Below are 15,310 nucleotides of genomic sequence, written 5' to 3'. Positions count from 1 at the left end.
TTGTATTTCCTTTGTGTGTCTCATCTTATCCCTTTGATTAGGAACTCTAGATCTCTGTTGAAATGAAAGAGTAAGAGCAGACATATGTATCACAACAGTCTTCCTTTTTATGGGTGAATAATATTCTATTGTATATATAGACCACATTTTGTTTATCCATTCATCCATTAATGGACACTTGGGTAAGACACATTATGGCTATTGTGAATAATATGGGTATATAGCCAAAAATGAAATTGCTAGATCGCATGATAATTTCATTTAATTTTTTAAGGACTGACCATACTGTCTCCCACAGTGGCTGCACCATTTTACATTCCCACCAACAGTGCACAAGGTTCCAATATCTCCACGCCGTCAACAATACTTGCTGTTTTGTTTTGTTTTGTTTTGTTTTGTTTTGTTTTGATGGTAGTCATTGTAATGGGTATCCAGTAGCACCTCATTGTGATTGTGATCTGCATTTCCTAATCTGATTAGTGATGATGAACATCTTTTCATGTGCTTCTTGGCCATTTGTATATCTTCTCTGGAGCAGTGTCTAGTCAAGTACTTGGACCATTTTTTCAATTCGTTTTTTTTATTGTTGTTGAACTGTAGAATTTCTTCATATTTTTTAAATATTCATCTCTATTTTTGCAAACATTTTCTCCCATTTCATAGGTTGTATTTTTGTGTGGTTGACTGTGTCCCTTGATGCATGGAAGTATTTTTTTAAAGCTATTTTTACATTTGTTGCCTACCTTGTAGCTTTTTAAAGCAGTGTGCACCTTTCTTCCTGCACATGTTCCAAGTCACTGAGACTAAGTGAGCAAGTCAGTCTTTCAGGGATCTCCCAAGCAGACTGGAACAAATAGGGTCTACATCTGAGGAAAGGAAACCAAGACTGTGGGGCATGAGTAAGGAGCCATAAAACCTCCCTAATGCCATGAACATGGCTTTGCTTGTTTGGGCTTTCACCTGGTTGCTGTAAACGTTTCATTGTTTTCCAGTGCTTCTACAGAATGTGTTCAAAGTCGGTTCTGTTTTGGGTGTTTTGTTTTATTTTGTATTGGTGTTTTTGTGGGGAAGATGGGAGCTTGGATCTTCTTGGTCTGCCATTTTGCTGACATCACTCTGTGCAGGTGTCTCTTTTGATGGGTGGTGAGAAGCACACTTTTGATTATTCACTTCTCTAATTTTTAAAAAATGTTTACTTACTCTGAGAAGGTGTGCACACAAGCAGGAGCCCAGCGTGGGGCTTGATCTCATGAACTGTAAACTCATGACCTGAGATGAAATCAAGAGTTGGACGTTCAACCAACTGAACCACACCCAGGTGCCCCTTATTCAGTTTTTTAAATGGTTGAAATTATTCAGATTTTCTACTTCTTGAGTCAATCCTGGTAATATTTTCTAGAAATTATCCATCTTCCCTATTTTCAAATTTGTTGATATAAATTTATTCAGCAAGCTCTCATGATTTTGAAATATCCTTACAGTATCTGTAGTAGCAGCCGCCCCAGTTTCGTTTGTAGAGTTGTTCGCTGGATCCTTTTCTCTTCCTTTCTTTCACAACACTGCTAGGATTTTGACTTTTGACTTTCTTCCCGCCAAGAATTCTTTTTTCTCTCTCAAAAAACTTACTTTTTTGCTTTGGTTTTATTAATATCTGATATGGTTTTATTATTCATTTCCTCCTACATTCTTGTTGCTATATATTCATTCATCCCCAAGCATCAAAATTTAATAAAAATTGAATAAAAAAATGAGATGATTTAATCGAAGTATTTTTTTCTCTTCCTGAAAAATGGGGAACAGCTTCTTGTTATTTTACTTGGAGGTTGGACCCTTCAGTCACAATCAGTTTCTGTAGCACAAACAGTTTGAGAATCCCTACTGTTAGTGGTTGCACAAATGAAGAGAGGTTCTGCTTACCAAGAGCAGAATTAAGATCTTTTCACAAAGGAAGCCTCTGAACTGAGAAGAGGGTGACTAGGAACGCTGGATCTTTAACTCACCGTGTGGTTCTGGTGGAGAAACTCAGATCTCTCTGTTTCCTCATGGAGAAAAGAAACAGATTTCTACCATGATCCCAGAATTCATTTCCAGCCGTGTAAACAACAGAAACGTATTATCTCACAGCTCTGGAGGCCAGAAGTCCAGGATCAAGGTACCAGCAGGTCTGGTTTCTCCTGAGGCCTCTCTCCTTGACTCGTGGAATAGCTCTTTTCTCTGTCCTCGCATGGCTTTCCCTCTGTGTAGGTGTACCCCTGGGGTCTCTCTTCTTCTTCCAAGGATACCAGTCCTGCTGGGTCAGGGCTCCACCCTTAGGATGTTATTTAACCTTAAATACCTCTTTAGAGGCCCCATATCCAAACACAGTCCCATTCTAAGGTCCTGGGGTTGGGACTTCAACATTTTGGGGGACACCATTCAGTCCATAAAAAAAGGTCTACCACTTTAGGTTCCATGATGCTCAATATTAATTGGTTAACAGCAGCAACAATGAAGGAACAGTAGTTCCAAGTTCCACGTGCTCCAGTGTTAATTTACTAGGCCAATATGCAAAGACAGTCAGAACTACTGGCAACATCCCATTAGGGGGCTGAGCTTTGAAGTTTCTTTTATGGCTTTACCCTCCTGGCCCAGTCGCAGGAGTTAACATGGCAGCACTTGCAGAGGGTTCTGCGAATCTGTACATAAGACAGTCTTGCGAACCTATCGAAACCAAAATGCTTAGTGCTGGCATGTAAGTGGCCGTCTGGATTCCCCACACTGATGACTGCATTTCTGGTGATGGATATAAAATGTTGCTGTGGTCACACTATTTCCTGTTCCCAGTTGAATATGTAGCTGATTGTCATGTTCTACTTTGTTTTTTTTGTTCCTAAGTGAGGCTTAAAAACTGTGCCTTGGCTAGTAAGGTGCAGAGAAGGGTCTTTGATTTTCCAGTTTGTCTGCCTGTCTTTAAAATGTTTTTTTTTTTTTTTTTTTTTTTTACTTTTCTATCACTGTTGATGCTCACATCCAGTGACTGGAGGTCAGCTGGCATAAATTTCAGAAAGGGGAGCCAAGTGAGACAGGTTAGGAAATTTCAAAGATAACCATCTAGGACCACTAGTTGACCAATGAATGCAATTAAAGGGAAATACACTTTCTGAGCACACTCTTCCCATATCTTTCCAAGGCTAACACGTACTCTTTCAGCAGCTTGCAATTAATTAAAAAAAAGTCATTATATATATATTATATATATATACACACACATATATATATAATATATATAATATATATATACATACACACACACACTTTAAAAAAAGCTATATATTTCTTAAAAGCTTATACACACAAGATGTTGAAATTATAAAATTCCACAAATCAGTTTCAGTTTTAGTTCTCATTTATTTCTAGCCTGGTCGATGTCATCCATTTGAGAACAGCTCAAAACAAAAATAACGTGTCTTATTGTCTGAGATTGTGTCTTAAAAGTGTACTGCCACTTTCTGCATGGTTGCTGAACTCCTGGGGGTGGAAGCCAAGGTATGAGCGTGGTATCAGGTCATGTTCTGAGGAGGGGGCAGGCTGGGGACAGACCGGCCCCCGGGTCTTTCCTTTCTCTTCTTCTTCTTTCCATCCTCAGCAAATGGCTTCACCTCCATCTGACTGGTTCCTTATCTATGCAGTAAAAATGTGGACTACCAGGGACCTGAAGACTCCTGATATTATCTGTTTAATCACGCACCCTAAGGGCTGAGCCTCCCGAGTGGCCTCCGTTTAACCAAATGCCATGTTTAAGAGCACGCATTTTCCTGGGCCTAGTTCTGTGGTCAGCCATCTGGGGAAACCATGATCTACGCTAGCCTGCAAAGGCCCACATGCTATCAGAGATCTTTTTCCTGAAAACAATGACATGCGGAGACATTCAAATCAAATGCTTTTTATAAGTTATAAGGAAATCATGCTGAGGCTAATTTTTTTTTCCCCCTCCGGCACCGCTGTTGAGCATAGTACACTGTGTTCCCACAATAGCATAAAAATGTATGTCTTATCACTTGAACATAGCCCAGACAATAAAAGGGCGCCCGAGACTGGAAATATGTCTTCTGAGAAAGGCCAAACCAGCCTTAAGTGATAACACCAACTGGGGATGAAGAGAGTGAAAAGAAATGATTACAGCACAAAAATTCGCAGACTAGTGATGAATGTACTGGGGTCTCAGGGCTCCCAACCCCTGCCGAAGGCCTCACTTAAGACGCCAGCCAAGTTACTTGGGACTTTCGCGTCTTCGTTTCTTGACATGTAAAATGGGAATTCTACTCTATGGGTGTGCTGGGGGAAAGAAAATTACTGGAAAATGCTTCCATTCCAACATCAGGTAAAGGTAACATTTTGTTTCCTCGTGCCGGGAATTTGGTTTTTGTTTTCCTGTTTATTTTCATACATATTCAAGTGCCCACAAGTATTTTCTCTCTCAAAAATCCCCATTTCTCCTTCTGGTGGAATGATTCATCGAGAATCTTGGCCTAAGTATACTGCTGTTTCAGGGAAAATGGACTCTGGGGAATGAATTGGGAACATAATCATGGCCGTTCAAACAGCCTCGTTATAAGGCAACTCAGCGTGTGTGAGACTCTCCACGGAGCAAATGAGTAAGACATGGGGAGCCCTGTTTGGAGAGCTCATAAGTTCACACCGTTCTATGCCAGCAGCCAGGAGGGTAAGCTGGCTGAATGCTCCGTGGTCACCGCTGAGCAGCCGCCTCCAAAGAACAAGCTAGACGTCAGGAGAAAGTCTTATACTGGAATCATCATTTGACACTTTTGTTTGTTTTTAAATAGAAATGTTGGATCAGACAGTGAAGGGATAAGAAGGCTTATCTGCAGGAATCCAGTCCTAGGATGTTGGAGGTCTTAGGCAAAGAGACTTTTTTTTGGTGATGTCCATCTTTCCTTCTATCAAAGAAACAACAAAACAAACCAAACTTCTCAGGGGTTTCTAGTGGCTTAAAAAAAGATAATGATGATAATCTGTCCATCCCTTGTGATTTTATTGTGACTGCATAAACAAAGATGCCACAAAACATAGGAATAAACATAAAGGTCCTAAAAGACAAAACCTTAGGATCTTTATTTTGGAAAGCAAACTGTAAATCTGAAAGTGGACGCAACAAGCTACTTTTTTTTTTTTTTTTTAAGAATTTTTTTTCAGACTTTAAGAACTACCCAATTCAAACTACTCTTTGGCCTCAGGGACTCCACCTTACATGGCAGCGGATCTTCTAGTTGGAACAAATTTAGAGTATTGGTTTTCATCATGTCTCACAAAATAACTTTCAGCTCGGTGCCTCAACATGGGTTTAATTTTAATTTAAAAGGGATTTTAATTGCACAATGTTTTGAGAATAACGTTGCTGTGTCAGTGGATACTGTCACCCAATGACACGGGACAATGCCCAGCACGCATGAGGATACCCTGCAACTCTCTTGTGCGATCTCCTTCGCCCATCGAGGGAAGTAAGCAGGGCAGAGGTTATTAGTCTGTTTAACAGATGAAGTAAATTAGGTCCGGAGAGCAGAGGTGATTTGCCTCCGGTCAGAGCACAAGCCAGTGGCAGGACCCCGACGTGAAACGCAATGCACTACTCAGGACCATGTTGCTTGTGGGTCTGTGCACGCGTGTAGAGATGTGCAAATGAAATCTCCTTTATGTGCACAAAGCTGGAGCTACCGTAACTCAACTCAAAAAAGAGAAGAACATAAACTCATAAATATTTGAAAAATACACATTCTAATACCCACCTCACCACAGAGGACCGGGTGCAGACCGGGGCAGTGGCCAGAGTCAGGGGGACTCACCTTACGGGTGAGGATTTCACCACGCTGCCGAGAGCCAAGGATTCCAGAACGCACAATACCCGGAAGTTGCCAAGGGCACACGCAGATGGTGTAATCAATGACAAATCAGAAACAGGACATGAATTATGGGAGAGGAAAGAGGCTTGGGCCCCCAGCTCCAGCTCTGAATCTCGGAGAATTCCACAGGGCCTTGTGAAGGTTAAGCGCTGGGGTCAAGCAGGTAGACCTCTGCCTACTAAAAACCCACGCGCAGAGGGGCCGAGGGGCCAAACAACCGGAGGAACTAGCAGGCGGCTGGACCGTGCACGAGGCAACAGGAAGGGGCGACAGAGCTCCCCAGCCTGGAAATACTAATCATGCAGACCCAGACGCCGGCCCTGTACACACGGTACAGAGCCGACGCTGAAAAGATTAGTTGTTGATATGGACTGTTGATAGCCATCGTGTGCACAGTTCCGTTAGCTGAACGAGACAGCTGTCTAAAAAGCAAAATTCTGGTTTCCAGTTGGTGTCATTCTGACACACGCACTTTTCTAAAAACAGCAAAACAAGAACCTCTGTTTCAGAACATAGGATGTTTTGAAGGTTATATTCTTGGCATTTAGAAAAGAGTCAACAGCCTCTTGGCTCTTGGACTGTAGTTAAAATCATAGATTTTTTTTTTTCCTGAAATAAGTTTCCAGGCAAAGGATAAATTACTCTGCATCAGATAGTAAAAAAAAAAAAAAAAATTACTCTTGATTGCCATACTTTCAAAATATATCAAAGGATGACCATCAATCATTTAAAAGATATTCATAAATATCTGTAGTGATCTATGAATAAAACGTGGACACAGTATCTACTTATCTGTTAAAGGATGCTCTCTGGGAAGGGGTGAGGAAAGCCAGGAGTTGGGAATTTAGAGACGAGGGGGGCAAACAGGAGGAAGCAGGAGGAAGACAGGGGACAGAATGCACTTCTCAGGTCTCAAGAAGCCAGGTGAGGATCCCGCCTCAAGGTGCTGACACTGAATTGGACCAGTGAGGGCTGAAGAAGGAAAGGTTTCAGGAGAAACCAACTCTGACTTCCGCCCCCCGGCTGCGAGAGACGAAATCCCTGTTGTTCTAGTGTCCCCGTCTGTGGGACCTGCTCTGAGAGCCCCAGCAAGCCTGTACGTTCATCAAACCCAGAGCAAGAAGGTTTATCCCCAGAGCGGGGCCCCGAGCACCCCAGCACCTCCAGCTCCATCAGCGCACGAGCGCTGCCTGTCCCGGCCTCCCCTGCGCCGACCCCTTGCTGCCGGTGGAGCCCGCCTCCCACTCCTGCTTGGCCTACTTCTCCTGGACACTGCCCCCCATCCCCCAGAGCCAGGGTACCAGACACAGCCCGCCCGTCACCACACCGTCAGCCTCCTGGAAAGAGAGCTTCTCTGCACCTCTTCCCCTTCCGAATGGAGTTACGTGTCCAGCACTGTGAATGCTACACAGCCAGACGTGCACATTGGCTTCCTGTCTTAGGTTTTGAAATAAAAACTATAGCTCCTTTTGCACCGCTCTTTGAGCGGGTGAACAAACGAGTGTCAGGAGAAGCGGGTGATGCTCTGGGGGGGGGGGGGGGGCCGGGGGGGGAGCGGGTCCTGGCAGCCCGGTGCTGGCCCACCGCTCTGGGAGCAGAGCAAGACCAGGGCCCGGGGAGCGGCGGCCATCTGAGCTGAGGGTGGACAGGCCTTAAGGTGTGGGGTAGCTGTGGGCAGGCTGGGCCTTTTTCACACTTGCTAGTGAGGTGAGTCAGGTGACTCTCTGTCCTGGTGAAGTCTACTTTGGCCGACAGTAAAAAGGAGAGTGTCTGGATTGGCTTGAGACCGACAGTCATTAGCGGATTCTGTGAAATCAGGCAGATGCTTGGATGCTGAGACGTCCATCCAAAAGCCCCACGGCTACAGGGAAGGGGGGCGTGGGCATCGGGCTCCCCCCAGAAAAGCCCATTTGTGTGCCTGGGACCACAGACCCCAACAGCTACTGCGCTCAGAAGCACCCGCCCCGCCATGCCCGTGAGCCGATCCCTACCTAAGATCCATGTTTCTGACAGATACTTGACGGTCGCCCTCCTCCTTCCTTGGGAGGGTCCGATGAAGATGCCGGCCTGGCGTGGGATTCTCGTGATCTGACCCCCACAGAGGACCACCAGTTCCCATAGCTTGGTTCTGGGGGGGTTGCTGGCCGGGGTGATGAACATCACAGGCTGGTCGGCAAACAGGGTTCCCTGGTACTGTCCCGCAGATAAGTGGCGCTCCAGGCGGCAGAGCTGTTGGGCAGAGACAGGGAAGATTACCAAGGCACTGAATCATGTCATCGTGTAGGGCAGCTCAGCTGCAAAGTTCCCTTCCTTTCTCGGGAGAAGAAAAGACTGAATGTAAAGTTGCGCACTCTCAGCTGAATTCTGAATTCCGAGGATCCCGGGGAGGTAATGACATTTAATGATAGTGACAGATAACGAGCAGATAAAATTGACATTTGCTGAAGCAGCTTGCAAGCAAAACTGTAAACAAATTTATAGCCCTCCTCCCCCCCCCCCCCCAAAAAAAAATTTTTAGGTTTTGAATTACTACAAATCGTAAACCAAAAGCTTGAAAAGGAATCAACTGTTGAGTGCTGAGAACAGCACCTGCATCCTGTAAATGCTATTCACGTTCTTTGGGAGGGTGTGGAAGGGAAAGCAGGAGCCTCTAGAAGGCAAGCCCGGCTGCCCTGGACCAGCACCGGCTAGCGCAAGGTGCCTCGGGGCTCCTGCAGCACGTGACTCTCACCAGGACCTCCTGGGCGCCCTGCACCCGGCCCTGCAGTGCCGGCAAAGGGGGAAGGAGGCAACAGGGAGTGGAGGTCCCAGACAGAGCTAATCCCCAACACATGACGCTGCGGGGGGTGGGGTGGGAAGCATCTAGAGGCTTATTTCACTGAGTCATTGTGGAAATGGTGATGAGCAGTATCGGAGACAGTGGGAAACATTTGCAGAAACAGCGATGTTAAATTGTTCTCCTTTTGGTCCTGATAAAGTTGTGGTCGGCTGGCTGACCCAAGGGACAGTGGAAGGCCTGCTTACTCTAAACAGACATTTCACTAATGACAGATTAATAAAGACTTCTTTTTAAGTGTAGCTACCCTGTGGGAGATGTTGAGGGTGAACTGTCATCCACATTTTGAGTATTTTAATCAGCCGATTTCCCCGAGGACAGAACTGAACATTTCAGATACGTGGGCTCAGCGAAATTAAGGATTTGGAGTGGAGCTATGTGGGAACAGGGATAGAGGGGAGCATCTCAGGGGGACATAACCTGCGTGGGGCAGTGTGGAGGGAAATGCCTGCCAGTCAGTGGCTGGAGGCTGGCCCCTGAGCCCGGAGAGGGGCCGGCTCTGGAGGTGGGAGGGTAGCAGAGGACCCCTTCCTCAGTCTCCATCACTGACCTTCTTCCACTAGCTTTTCATACTAAGAAAAGAAATTTCTTGATGAAAAACGTTGCCCCAACAGTAACACAATCAGCCCAGTACACTTAAATATGGCCGTGGAATCAATTCTCTTTACTCATCACCAGTTTTGAATTATGCAGTGTAAGACCTGACATATAACTCCTTTCATCTGATTGGGTACGTGGTGCAGGATCCCCACAATGTGTGATGACTTTGTTTAATGCTTTTAGTAATTTCCAGCTTCCCTGTGAGATAGGGGGTAGAAAGGGTTTCATTTAATTTTGCAGACGAAGACATTTAGGCGGAAGCTCGTCAAGCTTTGGCTAAATGGTGAGTCAAGCTGCAAGAAACAAGCCACAATCCCCGAACTTGGTGAGTCACTGGACCGTGTTGCATTGTAACTGCAGATCAAGAAATAATCTTACTAAGGCTTGACATAATCATTAAAAAAACTAATTATAAAAGTAGTTGGTAATTGAAATGATAAAGAAGGGCATAAAGTAGAACGAATTCTCCATACTGCTGTCTGTTAATCAAATTCATCCTTCTCCCGTCCTCCTCAGTGGTAGGGCATGATCTCTTTGGGGGGTGCTAATCTGTGCAGGGCCATGTGTTCAAGACAGGCGCCCCTCCCAGACCAAGGTAGGACTCAGGATTGGTCCAGGCAAATCATGGTGATCTCATCTCCCTTTCAAAGGATTGGGTCTAGCATGGACTAGACTTGATCATGGCCAATGGGATCTGAGAAGAAGTCTGCTGAGGGCAGTCTTTCTTCACTGATATAAATCAATGCATAAGCAAAAATACCTCTCTTATTGGCTGGACTCTGTCATAGTGATAATAGGATATCTGGAATTATTGAAGCCACCTGAGGCCATAAAACATGCTGAAAATAACTGAGTGGGAAGGCCTGGATCCTGGATCATGTTTCTAAGTCACTGGATTGACCAAACCCGGAATTATCCTTTTTCCCTGCCCCCCCTCCCTCTTTCTGTGTCAGGGAAAATTTTTTTCACTTCCTCACATTCCTCTTTTGTTAATTTGTGTTTCCAGAAGCACAAAGCATCCAGATGCTGGTCCTCAGGCCCCTGCCACCTACCAGAGGTAACCCCTGTTAAGTGTTTGCTATGTGTTTTTCTAACCTCTGTACAATGTTCACACACAAAAACATTCAGGAGATGATTTTTCTTTTTTCTTCTTTTTTTTTAAATGTTTATTTTTGAGAGAGAGAGAGAGTGAGAGAGAGGGAGACACAGAATCCGAAGAAGGCTCCAGGCTCCGAGCTGTCAGCACAGAGCCCGATGCAGGGCTCGAACCACGAACGGTGAGAACGTGACCCGAGCAGAAGTCGGATGCCTAACCAACTGAGCCACCCAGGTGCCCCAGGAGATGATTTTTCTTAACAACAACAACAAAGCAAGATCAAGTCTGTATCTCGGTATATGGATAAGCAGTAAATCAAACCCATACTAAACCCAATAGAAAAGGACACGTGTAAACCTTTCACATGGTTAGAATGTGACTTGAGTACCTGATTGCTTTGGTTCTTCCTTCCCCTCCCACGTTTGTTGAGTGCTTACTCCCTACCAGGCACGTGCAAGATGCTGGGGGAGCAGAGAGGATTAAGACATAGTCCCTGACCTCAGTGTAAAGCACGTAATACAAAAGTCAACATATGAAAATACTTCCTTTTATTTATTTATTCAGCTTGAAATTAAAGGAGGCAAAGAATTACAAAGATCTTATTCTTTCCTCAAAATAATTGAGGCTATGTGCATGCTGACTTTCTAATCCTAAGTAAAATAATTTCTGGGAAAGCTTAATCAAGATTTAGGTTACTTAAAATTAAAAATTAATTTGGGAATTTATCCTAGGAATACACTCCTCGATGTATATAAGGACACGCATGGACAGGAGTTCATTGCCATAGAAACGGTGATTGGCAAGTCTTATTTATATTATAAATATGATAGGACACGGGATTCTCCTTGTTACGGAGCTTTCAGCTACACTCATTCTCGAAGCGGAAGGTCTCCAGAATGTGATCCTTCCCCAGTAGTCCCCGAGGACAGACTGCCCTGGCTATTGTCCCCGAGAGTCTGTAGACACAAGTTCCTGGGCAGCCTTATCCTGGAGACCACGCTCTGTCTCTGAAGGCACGACAGTAAAACTGGTTTACTGCTGTATGTGCTGTTGCCTTAAGAATTCTGACCAGGGCTAGTCAACTCGACTCTCTGGCCCAAAGCACAGTTTTGTCCCCACGGGTACATTCTTGAAAACCAGCTGAGAATTAAAAGGTTACTAGCAGCACAGAAGGCGAAGAGGGCAGCGGAGCATGCCGCAGGTGCCCGAGGACGCCCTCCGACCGCGCCACCTTACCCCGAAAGGCTTTCTCTTAGTTCACGGTTGAGGAGAAAAGCCTCAAACGCACACATTTCACAGTTAACGTGCTGTGCATTATCCTTACCTTCTCAAGCCCCTTTGCAATAGCCCTTCTCGGCAATTTGTTCTAAATTCTCGTTCCATTTCACACTTTTCAACAAATGTGTGCGACAGATGCTGTCAACTGTAGAAACGGGTCGGGGTGGTGTGGGTGCCAAAGGGGAGCTCACTGCAGGGCTGACTGTGGTGAGCCGTTTCTGTTCTTAACTCAGAGAAACCCTCAGAGAGAACCAGGTCTGTCTACATTGACCTAGGAGTTTCCTGCTAAAAGCTGTTCATTTTTTTTGGAGAATCGTAACCCTCTTACTGGTTCATTTTATCTAACTCCGATGCTGTAATGGTTCCAAGGAGAACTGACACATCCATAGATTGGGTATATGGGGAAGGACCGGCAACTGATGCAAAAAACTGGCTCTTCCATGGGGGTGAGGCGTTCCCTCCGCCAGACAGGATTTAGCTCCTGCCCACAGACAAGATTCATTTGCACCACCAGCCGGTCATTCCGCCTCACAGAGCTGGGAAAGGCTAGGGGCGGTGTGGGCCACGATCAGAGAGCCGGAAAAGTGACCACAGTCTAAAAAAGTGCAGTTTTCCAATGAAGCACTCAATTCTCTCTACAAAGCCCAGGGTATCTGTTGAAAAATCATCGAAGGAAAGGGGATTAGCGGACTCCTCTAGGCTTAATTAGCCTCCACGATAAAACAGGACGGGTCAGTAGTCAGGGTGCATTTGAATTCAGGGTGGATTTCAGAAGAGCTCCCACTTTCCCCATGGAGTCATAAAATCATTACATAAATGAACATTTACGTTGCGTGCGTGTGTGGGTAAAAAGACAAGGAGAGGGCTGACAGAAGACAGAAAACTTTTTCTGCCACAGGCTCTTCATTTGAACTCTGGGTTGTAAAGGATGAGGGACTACAAGGGAAGGGTCTTAAGTCAGTGAAACAAAAAAGGTATGAACTGTGCTTTGTAAAAGGTTGCCTTTGCATTTGTGTCGTCACCAAAAAAAGCTGTACGGATTTAACAGATCTTGGCTCGGAACCTTGCACTCTATTTACAAGGCAGACCCTACTGTTGACAGAGCTGAGCAATGCCTGTGCCCCAGTGCTTCCAGCTTCCATGACCCCCAGTGATCTACCGCACGGCTGGGAGGGTGTTGACGGCTCACTGACTCCAGACATGGGTGTCAGATTTCAATTAGTCAATCTGCTTCTCTCTCCAGGTAGAGCTCACCTGGATGATTATTCTGAATCACTGACAGTTTCCATAGGTACTCACAAGCCACGCACAGAAGAGGCACAAGTCCATCATTAGGAAATTCTCACAGCAAAATTCTCTGGTTCTGCGTTGGAAGAACCAGAAGCTCAGGGAGGTTGGTTTGTTTTTGGTTTGCCTGATGATGCCCAGGACGTGGTGGCATCAGGTTGGAATAGGCCCCAAAGGCCTGGCCTTTTGCATGACTTCACAGTCTCTGTTCCTCACAGGTAAAAGAGGGATAAGATCCCTAGTCCCACACGGTGTACAACAAATGAAGTAACACCATACCTCTTGCACTTTCTTACATTTTAGCAACAATAATATATAGGAGGGGTCTTATGATGCATGGTGGGTTGTAGTTTTAGTTGGCTGTGTAGGCTGTATAATTCCGTAATGTGTTTCAATGCCCCGTGCTTAGGGCGGATATCCAAATCTATAGGTGGGCAAGCACAGAACTGTATGCTACGACAACATGTCAAAGAGAAAATAGAAATATAAAAAATAAACTTTTCCAGCCCTACATTTGCCTATATCCCATTTGTCTTTCAAGGACACTTTATTGTGAGAGAGAGAGGAGAGAGAATCCCAAGCAGGCACCACACTGTCAGCACAGAGCCCGACATGGGGCTGGATCTCACAAACCACGAGATCGGGACCCGAGCCAAAACCCAGAGTCAGACGCTTAACCAACTGCGCCACCCAGGTGCCCCCATCCCTTCTCACGGTCCCCTGTGAGAGGCTGAGCCCATCAAAGTGTTCTGTCAGGCATGGCAGCCAGACTGGGAAGGGCACTGAAGCCCCGTGTCTGTTTGTCCTCATACTTCGGTACCAACGCCAGAGGGGGCAGAACCAAACAACGAGCCAGTGTTCAACTGTGGAACTCGTGGGTGATGGGCGATACAGCACAAAGGCAGAGAACGTCAGCAGTGGGAAGGGTCTGGGAGATCACAGTGACCCTGGCTCACACTCTACAGACAAGGAAACCGAGGCTTGAGAGACAACATCCAACATCAGAGACCCTGGCAAAGCTTTCCTGCACTTTGAGATACAAAATCCTCTTACCACTGCCCATCACCAAGCAGCCTGGGGTGGAGGTGCTGAACCCACATCTCCGTCTGTCGCTTCATCTGAGGCTCAGGCTAAGTTCTATAGACATGAAAATGCAAGGACACAGTGTTTGCTTCTCCAGGACTTTCTAGAAAGTACAGTATTAACAACTACAACACAGCATGTCATGTCATGGAGCGAGAGCCTGACTTGACCTCACAGTGGTAGCTTCTGGCTTGGAGAATGAGTACAAAGATGTTTGCTTGCAGAAAAACACATGGTGGGGTTGCTTCAGGTCAGCAGTGTCCAAAAGATCATGCATGCTTGAACAAATAGTTCAGGATCACTGAGGATAACATGTGAGGGACGAGGGGGTTGGCAGGTGACCACAATAAGAAAAACTTAAAAAAAAAATTTTTTTTTTAATGTTTATTTTTGAGAGAGACACATACACATAGAATCCCAAGTAGGCTCCAGGCTCTGAGCTGTCAGCACAGAGCCCAACATGGGCTCATGAACCGTGAGATCATGACCTGAGCCAACGCTGGGATGCTGAACCGACTGAGCCACCCAGGGGCCTCCAAAAACTTACTTTCTAGAAGCATCTAGATCTGTTCCAAGGTGAGGAGGCTGCCTAAGCAGAGGCCAGACCAGTCACGATTATACAGTAGTAGACTGTCTAGTTAATGGGGAGCCACAAAATCCACGTGTTAGACCACGCTGCACACAGTAAGGAGACGTGGAAATCAGCAAAAGGGAGACGCAAAGGGAAGAGCTGCAGTAAATCCAGCAAGAAATGAAGCAGGGCAGGACAAGACGAGTGGAGGGGCAAGTGTATTCAGGACGGAGCAAGAAGGCAAATTCAACAGGAATCCTGTTGTGTTGGACGCTTCCTATTATAACGGGGGCAGGCTAGCGCCAGAGTCAGTCAGAGAGCCAGGCACGGTGCTTGTAGGAAAGCTTCGCCACTGGGGTTTTGAGGCTTTCAATAAATGCTACCTCTCTCTTCTCCCGGTTCAACACCAACTGGGAGACACAAACAGGTGTCGGAGGAGATGAGAATAACTTCCATCGTCCATAAAGCTGACGGAGCATTCGGGCCTTGGACCTACGGCCACGTGGGTTTGCTGGCCCTGCCCTCACGACATCGGATGGACCCACAAAGCAGGCCTGCCACACCCCGAGGGCTTTCCTCAGGAAGGCAGGCAGACGAGACACGGGCGCAGAAGGGGCTGGGTCAGGACGCCCGTCGGTCTCCCTCTGTGGGGCGCTGGGAGG

At 46.0% G+C, this 15,310-nt stretch overlaps 1 protein-coding gene across 4 annotated transcripts in view; it reads right to left on the bottom strand.

Annotated features, from left to right (window-relative positions):
• MCPH1 (microcephalin 1) overlaps positions 1 to 15,310 on the bottom strand; it is a 272,003-nt gene that overhangs the window by 6,158 nt on the left and 250,535 nt on the right. For all 4 annotated transcript variants that reach the window (XM_040489805.1, XM_040489804.1, XM_040489806.1 and 1 more), the window contains one exon: positions 7,889 to 8,126. In XM_040489805.1, the coding sequence (XP_040345739.1) occupies positions 7,889 to 8,126 (238 nt within the window). The remainder of the gene's footprint in view (positions 1 to 7,888; positions 8,127 to 15,310) is intronic.

Source organism: Herpailurus yagouaroundi, unplaced genomic scaffold, assembly GCF_014898765.1.
Source record: "Herpailurus yagouaroundi ecotype Mexico unplaced genomic scaffold, PumYag 181, whole genome shotgun sequence".
NCBI lineage: Eukaryota > Metazoa > Chordata > Mammalia > Carnivora > Felidae > Herpailurus > Herpailurus yagouaroundi.
Note: the sequence above shows the minus strand (reverse complement) of the source record. Positions and strands in the feature narration are given on the sequence as shown.